The sequence below is a fragment of the Hyperolius riggenbachi genome, chromosome 7 (genome assembly GCF_040937935.1).
Source record: "Hyperolius riggenbachi isolate aHypRig1 chromosome 7, aHypRig1.pri, whole genome shotgun sequence".
Taxonomy (NCBI): domain Eukaryota; kingdom Metazoa; phylum Chordata; class Amphibia; order Anura; family Hyperoliidae; genus Hyperolius; species Hyperolius riggenbachi.
The window spans coordinates 277,522,029-277,543,461 of NC_090652.1; the positions used below are offsets into that span (position 1 = coordinate 277,522,029).

The window sequence follows — 21,433 nt, forward strand, 5'->3', positions numbered from 1 at the left end:
CGCAATTACTGTGTAATTTTTTGGAGGTGTCTTGGCTGACAACTGATGTCCCAGTTGTGCGGTTGGACTTTGGACACAATGTGGGCTGCACGACCGCTGTCTGGAACCTTGGCCTGATGTTAATGGATAGCCATTTTTTTTTGGGGGGGGGGGGATTTTAAGTCCCCACATCATTAGTGTTCCCCTTTAAAAAGTAATGATGCTACATGCCTCATTTACCCTGAAAGCGGTTTTTAAAGCAATTTAAAGGCCACTTCTGTTTTTTTTTTTCCCCTCTGAATTAACTTGGGATGTGTGCAGGTCTAGGACAGTGCTGTACCAATTTTTCTGGTTAAACTTCAAGATCAAGAATCATCTTCGTCTGCCATAGCCCAGGCAGAATCTATTCTCCTAAAGCGACTTTGGACCGGTCAATTAAAGTAGTATTTCAGAATTTTGACAAATGACAGAGAAATTGCAATACAACTAAAGAGCTTGGAAAATATACATTTTGCACCTTTGTGGACAAAAAAAAAAAAAAAAAAACTTTTCGTAGGAGTATTTCTACATAATGTCCAATTTAGCAATTCATGCTATACATTGGGGACTGCATCCCTGCCATTGATGCAGTGTATGGGGGAACGGGTGATCAGAGGAAGACAGCGTGGGACATAACAGCTACATAGGGCTGATAGAAGCCCCAGGTAAGTGGCGGTTTTTATCCTCGGTCGGGAAGCCCCTACAGAACCCCTTTAAGAGATCTAATATCCAAAGTGAACAAGTTCTTAACTGCCAGTGTCAGACAATGAAAGGAGGAAAGGTAGCATCCAGAGCAGCTCTCAGGGATGTGACAGGGGTCTGTATCAGAAAAAGGAGAGTGACAAGAGTTCTTCTATGGTGCAATACCTTTAATTCAATTTGTAAATTGCAAAAGAAATGCACGTACAAGATCGCAAAAATTTGCAAGCTTATCTCACATGCCCAATGTTTTACTCCTCGGACGTCAGCCGTGGCAAGAGGGGGAAAACGACAAGAGTACGTTGTAGGTCTGGAGTCCAGGCAAGCTCCATGTGCAGGACGATAATGACAACATGTTTCGACATAGAGGCCCATATGCAATTCACTTTTTCTCCAAGTTGATATTTTAAAACTTGTCAAAAAAGGCCTTTAAGTAGTGTTGGGCGAACAGTGTTCGCCACTGTTCGGGTTCTGCAGAACATCACCCTGTTCGGGTGATGTTCGAGTTCGGCCGAACACCTGATGGTGTTCGGCCTTTTAAGTTCGGGTTCGCCCCGAACTACTAAATGGCCACGAACAGAGCCGAACAGGGCCCCTGTTCGGCCGAATACTGCCCTGTTCGGCCGAATACTGCCCCCCTATGGGGTCGCAGGCATAAGGGGGGAGCATGCCCCAATCGCGGGGGGGGGGGGGGGGTCGGAAATTCCCCCCACCCCCTCCGCTAGCGCTCCCCCCTCTGCCCGCTACCCCATACAAAAGTTTAATGAAGTAAAACAGTACCGGTCCGGTGGTAGTGGGTGGCTGGCAGTGGGTGGCACTGTTTAGTGAGTGACTGAGGAGGAGGAGTCCGGAGAGTGACGCGTTGATGGAGGCCGGGCAGCGGGCGGTTCAGCAGTAGTACCGTACTACTGCTGAACCGCCCGCTGCCCGGCCTCCCTCAACGCGTCACTCTCCGGACTCCTCCTCAGTCACTCACTAAACAGTGCCGCCCACTGCCAGCCACCCACTACCACCGGACCGGTACTGTTTTACTTCATTAAACTTTTGTATGGGGAAGCGGGCAGAGGGGGGAGCGCTAGCGGAGGGGGTGGGGGGAATTTCCGACCCCCCCCCCGCGATCGGGGCATGCTCCCCCCTTATGCCTGCGACCCCATAGGGCCCCCAAAAGCGGGATGTTCGGGGAGTTCGGGGGTCGGCCCGAACATGCCGAACATCGCGGCGATGTTCGGCGAACTTTCCCGAACCCGAACATCCAGGTGTTCGCCCAACACTGCCTTTAAGGAGAGTCTGAAGCCTTATAAAAATCAGCGGTGAGAGGCGGGGATTGACACGAGTAGAGACAGAGCTACTGCCCAAAGCTCTGCCTCTAAAAGGAAGTGCTCCCCACATTTTGCCCCGGGGATTTGGGGGGGTTTAATGACAGCATTCTGCCATGGAAATGCAGCGTTTTAGCACTGCTGATATTGCTTAAGATAAATGTCTAATAAAAAGATGATTTGTATAAAGCGTCACTCTTTAAGCCACCAGGAAGCAAGAAAATATTCAAAATAATTTTGATAGTGCTTTTTCACTTTTTTGGGTAGCAGGAAAAAAGGGCGCTGGCTGAGGGTGGAGGAAAAGGGCGCCGCCATAGACTTAAGTGCAATCATCGTTAATACGGTGAAAAAAGCAGAAAAAAGGGCGCCACGAAAATTTTTGTTAACATTAGAACATTACACTTTTTGAGGTAGTTATCGCTTTAGAAGTTTACAACGTTATAGTTTGTCATATTATTTCATTCATAAGAACAAATTTTATGTTTTCAAAGGTATTATCGTTAATATATGTAAAAGGGTGTTTCTGCAGAGGGAGTGGTTAGGGTTAGGCACCACCAGGGGGAGTGGTTAGGGTTAAGCACCAACTAGGCGGTGGTTAGTTTTAGGCAACACCAGGGATGGTGGTTAGGGTGGTTGGTGTTTTAGGCTCCACCAGGGGGTGTGGTTAGGCGCCACCAGGTGAGGGTTCTGTGTGAGGGGAGGGTTGGGTTAAGCAGTATTGACGAAAAATGCAACATAATATTTATTCGTTATATCTCGTTTTTTTGCAACAGTAAATATCGTTAATAAAGGTCGACAACGATGGTTCTCGTTATCAAATTTCGTTAATACCTAGCGCCAAATTCGTTAATAAGTTGGGCCCTTTTATCATGGCTCCCTTTTTTCATTTTTTGGTACTTTTTTAGTTGAAAAGTGCTGGAAAATGATTTTTAATTAAAATTGAAAAATTTTCTAGGAGAAAACTCAGGTGAAAAAGTGAATTGCATATGGGCCCAGCGTGTTTTTGTCCAGTCAGGACACCAGCACTGGAGAGGAATGACACTTATACCAGGGCTAGCCTGGTCATGTGATTTCTGGCAAGGTAATTTGCATATGACCCGACAGTGACCAGAGTAGGAAGAGGGAGTCATGTCCAAAATACTAATTTAATTATTTCTCGACATCAAAAACAGAGCAGCATTAGAAACAACCACATATAATACTACAAGCAATTACACCAATACGACAACTAAAAAATTTCCAGGATGCAATTTGACCAAAATTTGGGATCTTAAAAGTACTGACCCATGTAAAACAATTCTATACATCTCAAATCTGCATTATACAGTACCTTGTGCCTCTGCTGCTGCTGCCAAAGATTTTTTATCTTTTTGAGGCTGAAAGTAAAAAACAAAAAAAAAAAAAACTTAGATTAAGTGATTGATAGGTAAGCAAGTCGATAGAAGATAGCGAGACAGAAGAACAAGAAAAGAGGGTAAGCAGAAACACAATATGTCACCCCTGATGATTATTGGGGGGACAGAAGTCAAGGAGTGCTGTACAGACTTACGGCTTGGCTATAGTTGAACAGCATGTACTTTTCAATAAAGGGGTAAAGCAATAACAGTGCAAGGAACAAGAACAGCTTTCTGCATGGAGGATTAGAGATACACTACAATGTGCTTGTCTGTTGCTTGTTCAGCTGTATAGAGGATGTATGTATGTGTATATAACTAGTAGTTACGCGTCAGCAATGGCGTGCGTCCAATTGTGATACGCATGGTCTACGCTGACATGTGGCTTATTACGCCATATCGGGATAAGTCTTCCTATTGGATGCGTATATTTCTGGTCGACGCATACGCCATTACACACGTGGAGTGAATGCGTATGTCATCGCGTAACCCGCCCCTAACCGGTGACACAGGAAATAAAACCCTGTGTTTTTAGTGCAATGGCATGGATCAGCCTCGGAAGAAGAAACGCCGTACGAAACGGCTGTTAGGCTACCGTTTGTGTCCTGCACCCACCACCGCCTCTGATATGGTAGGACATCTATCATGCATAATATTGACTCATCATAGCACAAGTTTGCTCATGACTTATGCACCTGCCTTTTGAATATAAGAATTTCACACGCTGTGATTCATATCACTCTAAAATCGCAAATAAACACGAATTAACTGCAGGGCCTGATGGAACTCGTTTCTTCTCTCTAATGATCCATGTTATATACATCTGCTGACAGCATCACGAGCACGCAGTTTCTTTAATCAAGGTGGTGTCTGGATGTTTGTAACCTGCTTCCTGTGATAGGACTGTATATCTCAACTATAAACTAAAAACTATAAGGTCTTTTTGCAAAATTCTGTTTTTGACTTGTGCCCATTATTCTCCTTAACATATGTAGCAATTTTGGTGTCAATAGCACGTATGGGGGTTGTGCTATTCACTGCTAAAGTCAGCAAGAAATTACACGAAATGTTATGCAAAATTACGAATGACTACACTAAACCAATTGAATTTGCAAATCGTAATTACGTATAAGCGTAATTGCGAAAATTTAAAATCGTAATTTGTTGATTACGATCAGCACTATAGCAGATGCCATTACTTGGCTATACATGAGCTACAACTATCTGCCGATGTTCACCAATGCCACACCATAGCAGGCGTTAGGCTATAGATTAGCCAAACCTCTGTGTTGAGGTTCACCATCCCAACATGAGTTAACCTACTAAAACTGCTACAAGTTTGGATATGCAATAATCATACTCCAGCACCCAAATTATAAATTAGGTGTGCCGTAGCAGCTATTGTCTTTTGCAGTCTGTGGCGGCGTCCAAATTACAGAATAAGTGGCGGTGCCCTTTTCCTGCATCCCAGCCAATTTTATTGCAGCGTTTGTATGAAGCTATGGCAATACAGAAAGAGAGATACCTTCATCTCATAGCATTTTTCTTGGAAAACTTTCAGGTAGACTTGGTAAATGGCATCTTGCATAACAATAATCGAGACAGTTTCAAGAGTTGTGTTTAACCGATTTCTAAAATAGCTGAAAATGCTCTTCAAAATAGCTTTGATAGATTTTTCTGTGTCAATATTAGCCATGCCTGGAAGGAAAAACAAAACAAAAAACATATCCTTGCCTTGAACATGGAAGGTTGTCAGATCATCAGGTTTCTAAATGATGCAGCTTGAAATGTGATTAAGCTAGTTTGGTCACATTTTGCCTTTTAGAAGTGCCTGCAAGGGTTATTTGCTTCCAATTAATTTTCTCACGGGAGCTCTGCAGGCTGCCACTGTTCTATTTCTGAATGCAAGCTTGAGAGGCATAGGTGTGTAAACTAGAAAGATGGAATCTGAAACATGGCAAACTGTCTCAAAATAGTAGTGCATACCTTCCAACTGTCCCTCTTTTGGAGGGTCAGTCCCCTCTTTGGTAACGCAGTCCCTCTGTCCCTCTTTCTGCCTCTGTCCCTCTTTAAAGTCTGATGTCCAGATCTGTGTAAATATATATTTCTCCTTAAATGTGTGTTTGACTCTAAACTTTAGTCTCACCAATTACATTAATACATTTTTTATTTTCAAATGTTAAAATGAAGGAAAATGACTGATGGTAGAGAGGACCAGTGTGGACTGAATGATAAAACTACATCTTTTGATTCTGTATTCTTCATGATTTGTGTGGTGGAGGAGAAGTTAGAGGTGTGGCAGGGGCATGCCTTAAATTGTCCCTCTTTAGGAGGTATGGTAGCATTACACTTAGAGATTGAACTGGCTATAACATTAGTATGTAAGATGGCTGTTTCCACACTAATTGAATGAAAACAGGTGGAAGAAGTGTGATAATTCACACAGATTATATTTCTTTGGACCAAAAGGTAAGTAGCATAGCTATATCGTCAATAGGAGTTACACTATTATCACTAGTGTGGTGTAAAAGTTGTGTTGCCCTCATGTTAGAACAGAATGAAAATGCTGAAGTGAGACGGATATGGAGGAATACAGGTTGCCTGGCATCCTGCCGATCATTCCAGCATCTGTAGTGTTTGAATCACACACCAGAAACAAGCAGGCAATCTTGTCAGATTTTTGTGAAAACCTCTGATCTGCATGCTTGTTCAGGGTCTATGACAAAGTATTAGAGTCAGAGGATCAGCAGGACAGCCAGACAATTTGAATTGTTTTAAATGAATATGTCAGCCTCCATATCCCTCTCACCTCAAAATTCCCTTTAACCCCCCTGGCGGTATAATTCCCGCGGCTGCGCAGCCGCGGGAGGTTTTTTTAACTTTTTTTTTTTTTAGCATGTAGCTAGCCTAGCGCGAGCTACATGCTTCCCCCCTCCCCGCGGCGTCCGCCCGTCCCCTCAGATCGCCGCCGCTTGCCCATAAGGAAATCCCGTTCTGAACGGAATTTCCTTGAGGGCTTCCCCGTCGCCATGGCGACGAATGGAGTGACGTCATCGACATCATGACGTCACAGGGAGTCCCGATCCACCCCATAGCGCAGCCTGGCAGCGATTGGCCAGGCTGCACAAGGGGTATGCGGGGGGGGGCTGTATCCGCGGCGGGTAGCAGCACATCGGCTGCGGGCGGCGGCGATCAGACCAAACACGCAGCTAGCAAAGTGCTAGCTGCGTGTTTGAAAAAAAATTATGTAAATCGGCCCAGCAGGGCCTGAGCGGCACCCTTCGGCGGCTTACCCAGTGTCACACACGGGGTTACCGCCAAGGAGGTTAATAGCTGTGCTACTGCCACGTCATGTGCAGCAACCATATTAAATTTATTTTTTAATGAAGCCACTGGGCGAATTTAATTTCTTTTTATATGTGAGTGTGCAACTGTACTAGCATGGACAGACTTTAAAGTGGGCCTGAACTCTTGCACAGGACACAAGGAAAACCGAGATAAATGCACCCCGTGTGTTTTTAGAGAGAAGAGCCTGTCTAATTCCCCCTCATCTTCAAGTAATCACAAGTGTAATTTGATCTCAGCTGTGGCAGCAGAGAAATCCAGGAATCCTCAGCAGAAACAGCCAATATGTAAACACAGGATGTTAAAGTGAACCAGAGATGGTTCACTAGGCTTAATGTATACTTACTGTACCTGGGGCTTCCTCCAGCCACATGAGCAGCGCTAAGTCCCTCAATGTCCTCCTCACCCCCTTCTCCTGCCCAGTTAAGCCGATACGACTCCCGATAGTCCGGGCAGTTGAGGCCTTCAGCGCATGCGCGGCTCTGCCACCCATGCACTCCTCGTCATGCTCCCGTCCCCTGGAGCATTCTGCACCTGCACAGTACTACTGCGCAGGCACAGAACACTCTAGTAGACATGAGCGCGGCTGTGGTGTGCGTGGCCGAGCATGCACAGAAGACCTCGACTGGCAGCGACTGACCAGATTACCGGCAGTCATAGCGCCAGAACAGAGGGGCCGAGGAGGACGGCAACGGATTCAGCGATGCTCATATGAGTGGATGAAGCCCTGGGTAAGAAGAAATTAAGCCTAGTGAACCATCTCTGGGTCACTTTAACTTCTCTTGCTAAAAGGTTAGTAAATTAGCGGGTTTTGAGCCTGCAGTTAATCGCTACAACTGCAGAGAACATTTTAAAACTAAAAACAAATCCTAGCTGTCCTGAGTAAAGCAAAGCTCTTACCTGTTCCAGTGGCTGGAATAGCGACACTCTTGAACCCATTGTTATGGCACGCTAGGAGAACCATGTCCAGCGCTGGTTCATAAGCATCCAAACTGGTCGGTCCAATCATATGCATAATATGCGTTGCTTTAGTGTTTCCACCGCTGGTTACCACAATTTCATCTTTATTCAGATAGCCTAGATGGAAAAAATTTACAAATAAAAAAAATAGGTTTTTTTTGTTCCTTTCACTAAACCATAACCTCAGCGGTGCTTAAAGTGGGTCCTAAAGATACATCCGCAGACACAGAAGATCCCAACCTGGTGAGGTCGGCATCTCTAACGGAGGGGATCCCGGAGCTGCGGCAAAGGACAGATCGGCTACCAGGGGCTGGAGGAAGCCCCAGGTAAGTAGATTACTTTTTTGTGAGCCATACTATCAGCCATACTATCTCAGAAAAAAAACAACATATATAAGTAGATAAATGTTTGCTCTACTTACATAACAGATGTCCACATTTGATCTTATTTATTTTTCTATAGTAAAAAAAAAACAAAACCATTCTTAGGATTTTCCATCTTGACCATCTTGAAGCCAATCCTGACAATTTCCTTCCTTTCTCTGTGTTTTCATTGGCTGCCCTCCTCCCTGACTTCAGACACTCCCACCTAGCTTTTCAATAGAAAGTGCATTGTCATATTGTGTGACTGAGCAGCTTCTCAGCATGAGAAATATTGGCCATTCAGAGAGGAACAGAAGTGTGGGAGGGGATAACAGGAGGGGGAAGAGACTTCAGCCAATCAGGCTGCATTAGTCAAGTCTGAGGGGAAAGTAAAGAAGAAAGAAGAAAACCCAGCATGCCCTGTAAACTTTCTTTGTGCGGCAGATGTACCAAATAAGAGCCAGGGAAACTAGAGAATGATCTTTTATGGACAAGAAAAGTAAGAGTGATTTTAAACTTTTGGGTTGCCTGGTTAGCATCCTTACTACTTGTTTACCAGATACAAATACAGAATTGGATTTTTTATTTTATGCCTGACGGTTACACTTTAAGAGGCATTGATTCATACAGACTGGAGAATGCGAGGGGTAGAATGCAGTTTTAATTGTATATACGCATTTGACTGTTCTGGCTGACCAGCTTAGAGGTAAAGTGGATTTGCTGTACGCAAGATTATATAGTCTGATCATATAAGCTAAAAGGAAAAAAATATATACCAATTTTCTTGCACTCCTCCTTCACGTAGTCTCCTGCAGCACTCAGTATTGCTCCTGAAACTCCTAGAGACAAAAAACAATCAGATAAATTAGGTTCTGGACCTTACTTTACCATTTATCTATTGTGCAGTGATATGTAATATGTTGGTGCTTTATAAATACAATTATAATAATGGATCGCTGATTCAGGCTTGGATGCAGATTTCATGCAAATTGTTTGCAGCTGGGAATCAGCCCTCTGAAAATCAGCAGGAGGGTTGGATTCATCCAACTGCAAGCTGCATACAAGTTCATTATACTTGCATGCAAACCACAATTATCTACTAGTAGATCCAAGCCTGTTTAAAAACGGGCTTTAGGTCTGTCTTTGAAACTGTGCATGCGCACGCACCTGACGCACTTGGGAAGGGCATTCGGTTTTTGTGAAAAGCGCTTTTCTAAGCGCTTTTACCGACTTTTTTTAATTTACTTCCTGCCGCAAGTCAGGAAGTGAACTCTGACCCGGAAAAGAATAAATACAATGCATTTATTCTTTGAAACGCAAACGCCCCACAAAGCGATTTTGAGGGAGTTTAGCGCTCTTCCTATACCCTCCATTATAGCAAAATCGCCCCAAAAATAGTACAGGAACCGCACAGCTGAATGCACAGCGCACGAACCGCGCTGAAGTGAACCTCCTCAGAGATTCATTGCACAAGCGTTTTGGGGGCGATTTTGAAATCGCTTGTGAAAAAAAAAAAAAAACGCCCCTGGTGTGAACGAGCCCTAAAGGATTGTTTTTATGGAATAGCTGCATCAAATGTAAAAAGTAAATTGACCCCAAGCAATGCTTTAATAGATGGTGCTTCCTCCATCCCCTCTGTAGCCCGCAGAGTCCCTTGGCGTCCTCCGGTCCCCCTCCGTGGTCCCGCTGGTGGCCCCGTTAGTGTGGCGAGTTTGGCTGAAGTCGTGAGCCACTGCGCCTGTGTGGCCCATCCGCGCACGTGACTTGGTCACGCACCCGTTGCCGTAAGCGCAATGACCAAGTTGGGTGTGTGGATGGGCAACACAGGCGCAGTGGCTCACGACTTCAGCCAAACTCACCACACTAACCAACGAAGAGACCCGGAAGACAATGAGGGACCTCGCTGGCTACGGGGGGCTGGAGGAAGCCCCAGGTAAGTGCCGATTTTCATTTTAAAGCTCTGCTCAGGGTCCCTTTAAAGGACAACTTCCTGTTTGCATTTAGGAACAATTACAAATTTGGGAGTGGGGCTTTATTAGAAGGTTATGTGTACCTACCTCCAGTCTGATTCAGATACTGGTTTGTCAAGTTCAATATACAGTCCACATCTTGATTAGTGATGTCCCCTTTGATTAATTCGATCATTTTTCCAAAGAGCATAATGTGGGGATATATGGTCTAAACAAAAGCAAGGAAATAGTAATGCACAAATACAGATCTTAACATAACTAAATTTAGAGCTCTTATTTCAATAACTAAAATAAAAATCTGATGGTTGTGACTTGTGAGCCACTGTATACATCTTCATGAGGTTTAGAGCTACCTGTAACTGAATAATGCTGAAAACACTGCATAGTATGACTCTCAGACCTCCCAGCAGTACAACAAAGCTGCCACTAGAGGGAGCTCTGACATTATTGCTATGTTCTGAGAAGAGCCACAGCATAATGCTCATATTAAAGTAAACCTGAAGGATTTCTGGAATAATAATAATTAAAAAAAATAATAAATAAAAAAAAAAATACTCACCTAAGGAGGGGTGAGGCTCTGGGTCCTATAGAGTCCTTCCGTTCCTCTCAATGTTTTTGTTCCAGCTCTGTCTCTCCCGTTCAAATCTTCTGCTGCAGGAGGCATCTGATGTCTTTCGGGAGCCAGAGTGCTCCAGAAGATGGGCGGCTCCGTACTGCAAGTGTGTGAGAGAGCGCGCTGGCTCATGCACACTAAGGAGCTGCCCGTCTGCAGGAGTACTCAGGCTCCCGAAGAAAGCCTCTCGTGGCAGAAGAGTCTCCACCCCATCAATTGAAGACTGCTAATGGGGGTCACAGCACTGAAACGTAGGGACCAGGAGAGGAATGGGAAGGCTCAATAGGACCCACAGCCTCACCCCTCCTTAGGTAAAGATCTGTTTTTTTTTTTTTCATTCCAGAAATGCTTAAAGGGATACTGTAGGGGGTGACGGGGGAAAACGAATTGAACTTACCCGGTGCTTCCCACAGTCTCCCGCAGACATCCTGTGCCCCGCAGCCACTCACCAATGCTCCGGCCCGCCTCCGGTTCACTTCTGGAATTTCAGACTTTAAAGTCTGAAAACCACTACGCCTGCATTGCCCTGTCCTCGATCCCGCTGATGTCACCAGGAGAGTACTGTGCAGACACCGACCATACCAAGCCTGCGCAGTACGCTCCTGGTGACATCAGCGGGATCGAGGACACGGCAATGCAGGCGCAGTGGTTTTCTGACTTTAAAGTCTGAAATTCCATAAGTGAACCGGAGGCGGGGCCGGAGCATTGGGGAGTGGCTGCACGGGCACAGGATGTCTGCGGGGGACCATTAGAAGCCCCGGGTAAGTTCAACTCATTTCCCACCGATCCCCTACAGTGTCCCTTAAGGTTCACTTTAAAGTTAGACATCAACTGAGCCCAGGGCCGGCACTACCATAGAGGCAAAGGGGGCAACTGCCCCAGAGCCCCGACCTCTGCTGAGGCCCCGCAGCGCCGACCCTGGCTGCCTGCTCCCCCTGCTTGCACTGCTCCCCGGGGCCCTGAAAGTATATTAATAGCAATAATTACCTCAGTCCCGGCGTGTGAGCGGGCGGGCAGCAGCTGCACTTTGAGGCACGCTGCTAGGAATGTTGGAATGTACAGTTCTATGTGGCCTCCTACAACTAATAAAACTAAACAAAAACGCTTTAAACAAATGGGTACAAATGCTTACTGACAACTTTAGAACGTGGCCACTTACCTGATAATTCTGCATACATTTGAGATATTTCTGATAGACAAAAGGATTTAGGACAACAATGTGTATATAAGAAATGATACTCGTTGCGGTTGCTGTTAGATACTCTTCAATCCCTCTCATGATGGATTTAATGGAGTAGTGCGCACTTACATTGCTCGCTCCTGCAGAGAACAGGAACAACATCAAAAGAGACATGGGGCAAACATTTGTGCATCTCATTTAAGAGACACTGAAGCGAAAAAAAAATAAATGTTGTAATGAATTGGTTGTGTACTATGAATAATTACTAGTAGATTAGTAGCAAAGAAAATATTCTCATATTTTTATTTTCAGTTAGTGTTTTTTATAACAATGCATCATTCTCTAATATTTGCAGTTAGAGCAACACTCAGCAATTTTAAATGTTTTTTACAGAGCAGGCTGTGAACTATTGAACTGTCCTCTGGCAGAGAAAAAGAAAAATCCTTGACTGACAGCTCAGCTAACCTTCAGAACTCAGAGCTCTCTGCGACTTTGAGGCTGCTTACACACAGGGACGTTACAGGCGCACGTTAGTGCAGCCTGTAACGCTCCCCCAATGTACAGCAATGTAACACAAGTGGGCTGTTTACACTGCCCACGTTGTATTACATGTAAATGCTGCACGTTCTTCCGAAAGTGCAGCATGCTACGGCGTTACAGCGGCTTAAGCCGCGTTAGACTGTAGGATCCCTGACCCTATTATATGGATTAAAAAAGGTATAACTAAATTGGAACATATTGTCCTGAACAGAGGGTTAATGGACTATGACTCTCTTAAAACCAAATTTTCTTTGCCCAGTGGCTATCTGTTCAGATATTTGCAGCTGAGGCACGCATTTGCAGCGCAGTTTGGGCGAGAGCCGGTCAAACTTAGTTCCACTGCTATAGAGGATATTTTGCTGAGTGAGACCCTCACAAAAGCCCTTTCCACAATTTATCAAAGCAATCCTGATCACCGAACCTCATGTTTCGATTTTCAAACAACCCTGGCTACCAATCATACCTACCTTAGATGATGAGGATTGGGAAGATGCCTGGATTAAACCATTTGAATATTTAATCTCATCGAGAGATAAACTAATCCAATTCAAAATTGTTCACCAAGCATACCTCACGCCCTACAAATTTAGGCCCGGTTCACATTAGCGGTTGTTTGCCAAACGGACCGGATGACCTGACCGGATCCGGACCGGATCCGGATCGGAACCGTACGGTTCTGATCCGGATCCGATCCGGATCCGGTCAGGTTGCATCAGGTGGTAATCAGGATGCGATCCGGATCCGTTTGGCAAAATATACGTAAAAAAAAAAAAAATGTTGGGGTCTGGGAGGTCAGCAGAAGGGGGACCTGTGGAATCAGGCCCTCTGCTGTTTAGCACTCACCTCCACCTCCGACATGCTGCCAACATCCTGCCAACACCTCCAGCTCGTGCTGCTCCACTCCAAAATGCTTGCCCATGTGTCCCCAGCCAATATCGCCGCAAAAATCCGCATAGGAAGTGGGGTAGAAGATCCGGATTTCTCAGCCAGTGTGTTGTGCGGCCTCCGGTTCCCATTTGTTTGTATTGGCCGGATGGTGCAGTCCGGCTCCGCCCCGGATACGGCTGCCGGAGGGGCCGGATGAAAAAATAGCGCATGTTGGAACGGAGGCCGGAGTCCGGATCCGGCCCGGATCCGGTCCGGCTCCGGTTCTGCAGAACGGACCCATGTGAACGGACGCATAGGCTTTAATTGCTATGCCGTGCGTCCGTTCCGTCCTTTCTGCAGGCGGTGCGGCTCCGGCACGGCGATTCCGGAGGGCCACCGCAAGTGTGAACCGGGCCTAAGCAAGTTTGACAAGGCTGGCTCGAGCTCATGCTGGCGCTGTGGTGCCGCCGGCGCTGATTTCAATCATATATTCTGGAATTGCCACATAATTATTGATGCCTGGAAAGAAATATGCAAATTTACAGGACATATAACAAAGACCAATGTCACCCCTGAACCCCTAATATGTATACTGGGGAATGTACACTGGCTACGTCTAGAGCGCAGAGACACCTCATTGGGCTATTGTTATACTACTTTAGGAAATCGATAGTGCTCCTTTGGAAACAACCAGCCCCCCCAACCCTCCAATATTGGAAAAAGTGAATTAATAACTCCCTCCATTTATACAAAGCTGCATATATTGCTAGGGGTTGTCCGGCTAAATTTCACAAGGTTTGGGGACCATGGACATCAAGTAAAGATACTGCATAGACTTGAAATAAATCCATAGGTATTAATAAGCAATGTGATAACTACAGTTGGTAGCTCTGTCCTAAGGCTAATGAGTCCTCCACATGCATCTATTTAATTACATGTGTAGTACCTAAGGTTGGAACAGTTAAAAATTGGCATTGCGCTCTCTGATAAGGTAATAATGCTTTATATATTTGACAACTAGATCTCCACATCCTGTTTTTGCGCCCTTGCGGCTTTCACTTAATTTACGCAAAGTGATAAAGTGTTGACCTATTGTACATACTACCTTGTGGTGTTATGTTTGGTTTTTTCCTTTCCCTTTCCCTGGTTCCTCACCTGCGTGTGTTGGAAATCAGGTACTCCGTTCAATATACGTGTCTTTTTGTTTTAAACAAAAATTTAATAAAAAGAATTTATAAAAAAAAAAAAAAAAAAGCCGCGTTAGACTGTTTGCACATGCTCAGTCATGTTGGGGAGGAGCGGAAAGCGGCCAGGCACATGGCTAATATTCACCGCAGGTTGTGACGTGCAGTGTTTACTTCCTGGTGCGGCCGCTATGTGCGGCGATTGGCCGGCGGGACCACGTGATGCCGCATGCGTCCAAGAGTACGCATCACGGACGCCAGAGTGAGCTGCACAACGCGGCTCACTCTGACGTCCACATCGAAGAGCACCAGGCCTTGCGTTAGGTGCACGTTATGCGACCTTAACGTAGCACCTAACGCAACGTCTTGGTGTGCAAGTAGCCTGAAAGGTTGAGCTCAATGGCTTTTTTGCATAGATAAAAACGCGAGTCTCTTAACTCTTCCTGCACTGGAATCAATATTAGACTTATGTCTCTGCTCCTAATGTTTTATTTCTGAGCTGTACTACACATAGAAAATCATAATTTTTTTCCGCTTCAGTGGCTCTTTAAAGTAAAAATAAAAAAAAACACCTTCCCTGATGCACCACTAAATGTTTTCATAATTTTACCAGATGTTGCTTCAAGTACCCAATCAGGTACAAGAGAAAGTCACACCTGATTGGTTACTTGAAATAAAAAAAAAAAAAAAAAGCAAACAACCCAATGCCACTCCAGCCTACTGTGTTGCTCACCTTATGCATCTGAGCAACTTTCACCTCCCATTCATTCACCAATAACTTTATAACTACTTATCACAATTAATTGATCTACATCTTGTTTTTTCCACCACTAATTAGGCTTTCTTTGGGTGGTACATTTTTGCTAAGCATTATTTTTTTCTAAATCCATTTTAACAGGAAGATTAAAAAAGAAATGGAAAAAAAATGTATTATTTCTCAGATTTTGGCCATTATAGTTTGAAATTAATACATGCTACCGTAATTAAAACTATGTATTTTATCTGCCCATGTGTCCTGGTTATTACACCATTTAAATGATGTCCCTATCACAATGTATGGCGCCGATATTTTATTTAGAAATAAAGGTGCATTTTTTAAATTTGCGTCCGCCACTATTTATAAGCCCATAATTTAAAAAAATAAATATACTCTCTTGACATGCATATTTAAAAAAAGTTCAGACCCTTAACTATTTAGGTTTTGTTTTTGGGGTTTTTTTTATTGTAATTTTTTTTTTATTTATTTTTTTAATTAAAATATTTGGGTAATTTTTGGTGTGGGAGGTAAACCGCTAATTTTAAAGCTAATATAATGTAATTATTTAATTTAAAAAAAAAAATGTGGGTGTTTACCATTTGGCCTCAAGATGGCCACAGTCAAAAAGTCCTGGAAGCGAATGATCGCGCTTCCAGGAACTAGAAAGAGGATGGGAAACTTTTTTGCAGAAAGACAGCGGCCTCTGATAAGAGACAGTCATTTTTTCTGCGGGGGACTTAGATCGATGAATGGGAAGTATATTCCCATTCATTGATCGGGGACTAACGGCAGGCGGCAAGAGCGCGCACGCGCAATCAGGCAGCAGGAGCAGCACAGTCTATCTGGACAGATCTATCCATCCAGACTTAAGTGGTTAAAACTACATGATACCAGTGGTGCCACAGTGGAGAAGCATGTGACTGTAGGGGGACCCACAGCTGTAAAAAAAAAAAAAAAAAAAGGGCAGATTATCTACATCCTGCAGGAGGTCAGTCCCTGCTCAAGAACACAAATCCTCTACTGCGGCGGTTAGCAGCTGCTCGCTTCCCGCAGGTGGTAGCCATGCTTAATGCAGAACCATGCTAGAGCTGCTTGGACTGGCAAGCGTTCAGCACAGAACTGTAAATGAACACTTCTCATCCTCACCTGTTCACTGCCACTAGAACTTACATACGGTCATTGACTTGTAATATAGCGCTCTCTCACATTTCTTAGATTCAGGCTTCTCTGAACCCTATCCTATACCTGTACTGCTTTGCATTCACTTTTAGCTTGTTGGATACAAAGAAAAATAGGGATGATTAATGAGATGAAAATTCTTCTGAAAATATGCACATTTCTATGCAAATATATGCAGCTTGACCATTTTCAAACTGCATACATTTGCATTAAAAGTACATACATTTGCATCAACTCGGGATAATTTGCATCTCTGATCATCCCTAGAGTAAAAGGGAAAGTATAAAACACACTAAGGAAAAATCACTCTAAACTGAATCATGCGAGTTTACATCCCTGCAAACATGCACTCACCTCTGCTGCCGGAACAGGCTGGGAAGCCTCTTCTGTGATCCCATCTCTCCAGCATGGGGGAGAACGTCAGGAGCAGTTCCATTTCAGGTGCTGCCTAGTTCTCCTATATTAGGCTCCCCCAGAGCCCGACCAATGCCAGCCTCCCAACCCTCGCTTGTGGTCCAGGGATCTCATGCATGCCCAGCTGAGCTGCCAAGAGGACGTCAATTCGGCAAAAGAAACTCAGCAGCTGTGGAGAGTGCACCGATCCTTGCCCGCACAAATGCATACAGAGGGATCGACATCCAAACACCGCGTTCGGCAGAAAACCGGGTGAGCAAAGAGACGCCACTAGCGTCACAACGATCACCTAAGCCACAATGTTTTCTCTTGGCCTCACCACTTAGTGAGGCTAAATGAAAAATATAAAAATGTAGAGAGCCATTTCTCTTCTAGGTTTCCAGGACGGAAACCAAGATAAACTGAGGAGTCAGGGGAGGGTTGGGGCTACTACTCTTTACTCTTTCTGGTGGTTTCTACTAATTGTCTGGGTTGGGCCCAGATCTCCATTGTCCCGTATGACTGCTGGAGAACAGTGTAGTTTCTGGTTGCTTGAGAGTCAATTTTAAAAATACACCAAGCTTAAAAAGCAAACAAAAAAAACAAAAAAAAAACAAGTACTGTACCCCCACACTGTATACTTACTATAATAATTTAATGTTGAAACACAGTACTTAAAGTGGATCAGATATGAACTTTTACTCATTGCATAATTGTGTTCCTTTCCTATTGTTTATAGGGCATTCCTCAAGCCAAATCCTTTTTTGTTTTTGTTTTAATACTCTAATTCCCTATAAACTAAATAAACCACTCCCACAGGTTTTCAGAGAGCCAAGGCACTTTCAGACAGTAGCAAGGGCTCATGGGAGCGCAGTCTGGGCAGGAGGAGGGGGAGGTATTACTAGCCAGAGATTTCAGAGGCAGAGGGGAGGAGGAGGGGATTAGGTTTTTTTGCTCAAGATACAGATAAGTCTGCCTCGGTGTAATGTTTACAAACATGGCTGCTGTCATTGTATCACAGGAAGAAATAATCATATTCTATTGAAGCTGTTTGCAGCTAGATTTGCTGTGTAAACTATCTAAACTTTAGATAAGATATATAGACAAATTACTTGTTATAGTTAGTTTTTCATCTCGGATCCGCTTTAAAAACAAATTAGGGCAAAGGGCAGTCTTAATGTAACAGAGGTTTATTACTGTATACAGAAGTGTAAAAGTAGGTTTATACATCCTGCTGCAAGGCCAGTACACATGTAATAAGAGGCGCCTATTAAAAAGGGCGCCCCACAAACATCAATGTTAGACTGTTTTTGCTTTGCATTAACTGTATAAAAAGGGTGCTGCGTTAATTTAAAACAATTTTGTTTGTAAAATAGTTTGCAAAAAAATATATATCACTTGTTATCTAATTTTTATGTCCAAACCAAATTTATTACTACAGTAACCCATTATGTCCATACCAAATTTAGGGCAAAAAGGGATAATTTGCATATTTAGTAGGTGTGCATTGTGGGTAACCACAAATGTTCATTTATAACTGAATTATTGCAAATTTCCTTCTGTTTTAAGAAGGCAATTACACCAAGCTTTATCAATTACGGTAACCCATAATTTAACAATTGGTTTCTAAAATGTATACAGTAATTGTTTCTAAAAATGTTCTATACTTAGAAAAAATCCTTTACAATTCGATTTTATGCACCACAAATGAGATGCTTCTGCTATTTTCACCAATGTTACAAATTATAATTTTTCAACAAAGTTACTTAAACTTCTATACTGTATAAAAATAACATTTTTACATTTGACTCAATTTTTTCATTTTATGTTAAACAAAATCAATCATATACAAACTTATTTTACACAAACAAAATGGGGTCTTAGGGTTAAGCAACACCAGGAGGGGGAGAGCGGGTCTTGGGGCTAGGCAACACCAGGGGGGTGGGGGAGGAGGTGCTTTTGGGGCTAGGCAGCACCGGGGGGTTGGGTCTAGGGTCTAGGCAAGACCAGGTGGGGAGGGGGTCTTGGGGTTAGGCCCCTTAAAGTGGGTTCTTGGGGTTAGGCACCACCAGGGAGGGTTCTGTGTGAGAGTAGGGAGAGGTTAGGTTATAGTAAAATATCTGTAAGGATTAAAGATATTTTACTATATAAATGAAGTAGTACAATATCAGTATATTAAACAATATTTTACTGGTCCTCATTTTAGTAAACATAAAAATAGATGTTACAGTGTGGAATAGTAGAATTAGTATTAAACAATATTTTATGTTGAAGTTATAACTTCAATATAGTTTATATCTGGCACCCTTTTTAGCTGGGGCCCTTATTATATGCACACAAGCCAGGATATTTTTTCTGGTTAAAGGAATACTTTAGAGTTCTGGATAATGGGGATTTTACTGTATTTTATGGGCTGGGCATACTAACTTCCTCAGGTTAAGCAGCATGTGACCATAATCATGAGCGTCTCATGATGTAACTGTGGTGTAATATAGGAGAATGCAGTAAATTATTCAGGATATCCACTTTTATGGTAATTATCCTGATTTCAGCATCAAACACTTCCTATAACAAAATATTGCTGTATGTTATGTAACCCTGTTCTCCAAGTGAAGCTTAGCCAAAATTCAGAACTCCTCTCCTCCCCTGAGCATTCTGGGAGACTGGTTTTAGAAATCCCAGTAAACATTCCTCAGAGATCACCTGCCAGTACTAAAAGTCACCTGTGATACTTTTCAGAAAGAAAATAAAGGGAGAGGAAAGATTTTACTTTACAATGGGCAAACGCTGACTAAATCATTTATACTTGAATATTGTAAAAATAAGCAAGCAATTTTATCCATTCTTTTCACTACAGTTCCTCTTTAATGAACTATTTTTTCAACCATTGGTCTTTAATAGATAAGTCACATTATACTTTTTCTAACTTTAATGTTTTTGCTTCTTGGGTGCCTCTAGTGGTGCTGATAATTGCTCAATTATGATTATGCAAAAAAGTTGTTTTTTTTGCAATTACGCATTGCGATTACGTTTCGCGAAGCATACTTTGTTTGTGAATCGCCATTACCCCTGTAATTATGTAATCAAGCGTAATTTGCATTCAATGCAAAAAAAAGTGCGAAAGACCACACTTACCTTCGGTAAGGTCTTTTCCAGTAGTCCAGGGGACAGCACCCCTCCTCTGAGACTTGTCTCCCCTCCCAATTCTGGACAGGAAGCTATTAAACAAACAAATTTGCATAATGGACAGCAGTACATGTATAAATACAAGCCACTTACAATGATCCTCAGTAATAACAAAGATGACCCGGACTCACCATACGATGCTTGCAAAATTTCTTCTTAATAGTTTCCCACATAGGGTGGGAAGTAGGGGTGCTGTCCCCTGGACTACTGGAAAAGACCTTACCGAAGGTAAGTGTGGTCTTTCCCAGAGTGTCCCTGGGACAGCACCCCTCCTCTGAGACGATAAACAAGATTCTCATTAGGGTGGGACTACTGCCTGTAGAACTTTTCTACCAAAGGCTAGATCACCACTTGATAATAAATTTAGTCTGTAATGTTTTACAAATGTGTTCTGGCTGGACCAGGTAGCCACTCTACAAATCTGCTCGATGGAAGCTCCAGCCCTCTCTGCCCATGAGGTTGCGACACTTCTTGTAGAATGAGCTTTGACAGATGTTGGAAGGACCTTACCCTGTGATTGATATGCCATTAGAATAGCCTGTCTTATCCATCTAGCAATAGTTGGCTTTGATGCACGGAGCCCCCTATTCTTTCCAGCAAACAGGATGAACAAAGCATCTGTCTTCCTCCATGATTTAGACCTCTCCAAGTATTGAAGTAGACACCTTCTGACATCCAGACAATGAAGCTGTTTCTCTTTTTCATTAGACTGTTTCTCACAAAATGAAGGAAGAAATATCTCCTGAGTTCTGTGAAAAGTTGAAACTACTTTTGGAAGGAAGGCAATATCTGGCCTCAAAGTAACCTTGTCTTCTGAAATAATACAGTAGGGAGGCTTAATTGACAAAGCCTGTAACTCTCCTACCCTTCTTGCCGAAGTAATCGCAAGAAGAAATGCCATCTTCAAGGATAACAATTTTTCCGAAACTTGGTCAATTGGTTCAAAGGGAGAACCACACATAGCCTGTAAGACTGTTTAAATCCCAAGACGGGGTTCTCGGAACCAACACTGGACGTAACCTCTTAATTGCCTGAAAAAAATGAAGAATGAACTCCTCCTGGGCTAGTCTTCTTTGTAGGAAAACACTGATTGCCGCTGTCTGAACTTTTAATGTACTAATACTCAGTCCTTTTTCAAACCCTGCCTGCAGGAATTCTAAAACTGATGTCGATGAATGAACATTCATAGATATCTCCTAACACCAGCTATTATAGACTCGCCAGGCCTTCTGACAAATTACTCGTCACTTTCTTTCGACTTTGAATCAAGGTTTCCGAAAGACCATCTGAAAACCCCTTAGACTTCAAAATGTTCCACTCAGGTTCCATGCAGAGAGACGCATCTGCTGAAGATTTGGATGAAAAACTGGCCCCTGCTGCAATAGATCCGGACGTTGAGGTAAAAGCAACGGAGGACTGATCGATAACCTCTGTAATAGACTGAACCACGGTCTTTTCGGCCAAAATGGA

At 43.4% G+C, this 21,433-nt stretch overlaps 1 protein-coding gene across 7 annotated transcripts in view; it reads right to left on the minus strand.

Moving 5' to 3' along the window:
- Nucleotides 1–21,433, minus strand: part of LOC137525063 (protein mono-ADP-ribosyltransferase PARP15-like) — an 83,636-nt gene that overhangs the window by 12,624 nt on the left and 49,579 nt on the right. For 6 of the 7 annotated variants that reach the window (XM_068245827.1, XM_068245825.1, XM_068245824.1 and 3 more), the window contains 6 exons: nt 11,837–11,997; nt 10,152–10,272; nt 8,871–8,933; nt 7,673–7,849; nt 4,953–5,125; nt 3,364–3,409 (listed from right to left, as the gene is read on the minus strand). In XM_068245827.1, coding sequence (XP_068101928.1) covers nt 3,364–3,409; nt 4,953–5,125; nt 7,673–7,849; nt 8,871–8,933; nt 10,152–10,272; nt 11,837–11,997 — 741 coding nt within the window. The remainder of the gene's footprint in view (nt 1–3,363; nt 3,410–4,952; nt 5,126–7,672; nt 7,850–8,870; nt 8,934–10,151; nt 10,273–11,836; nt 11,998–21,433) is intronic. The other variant, XM_068245826.1, reaches the window with a different exon arrangement.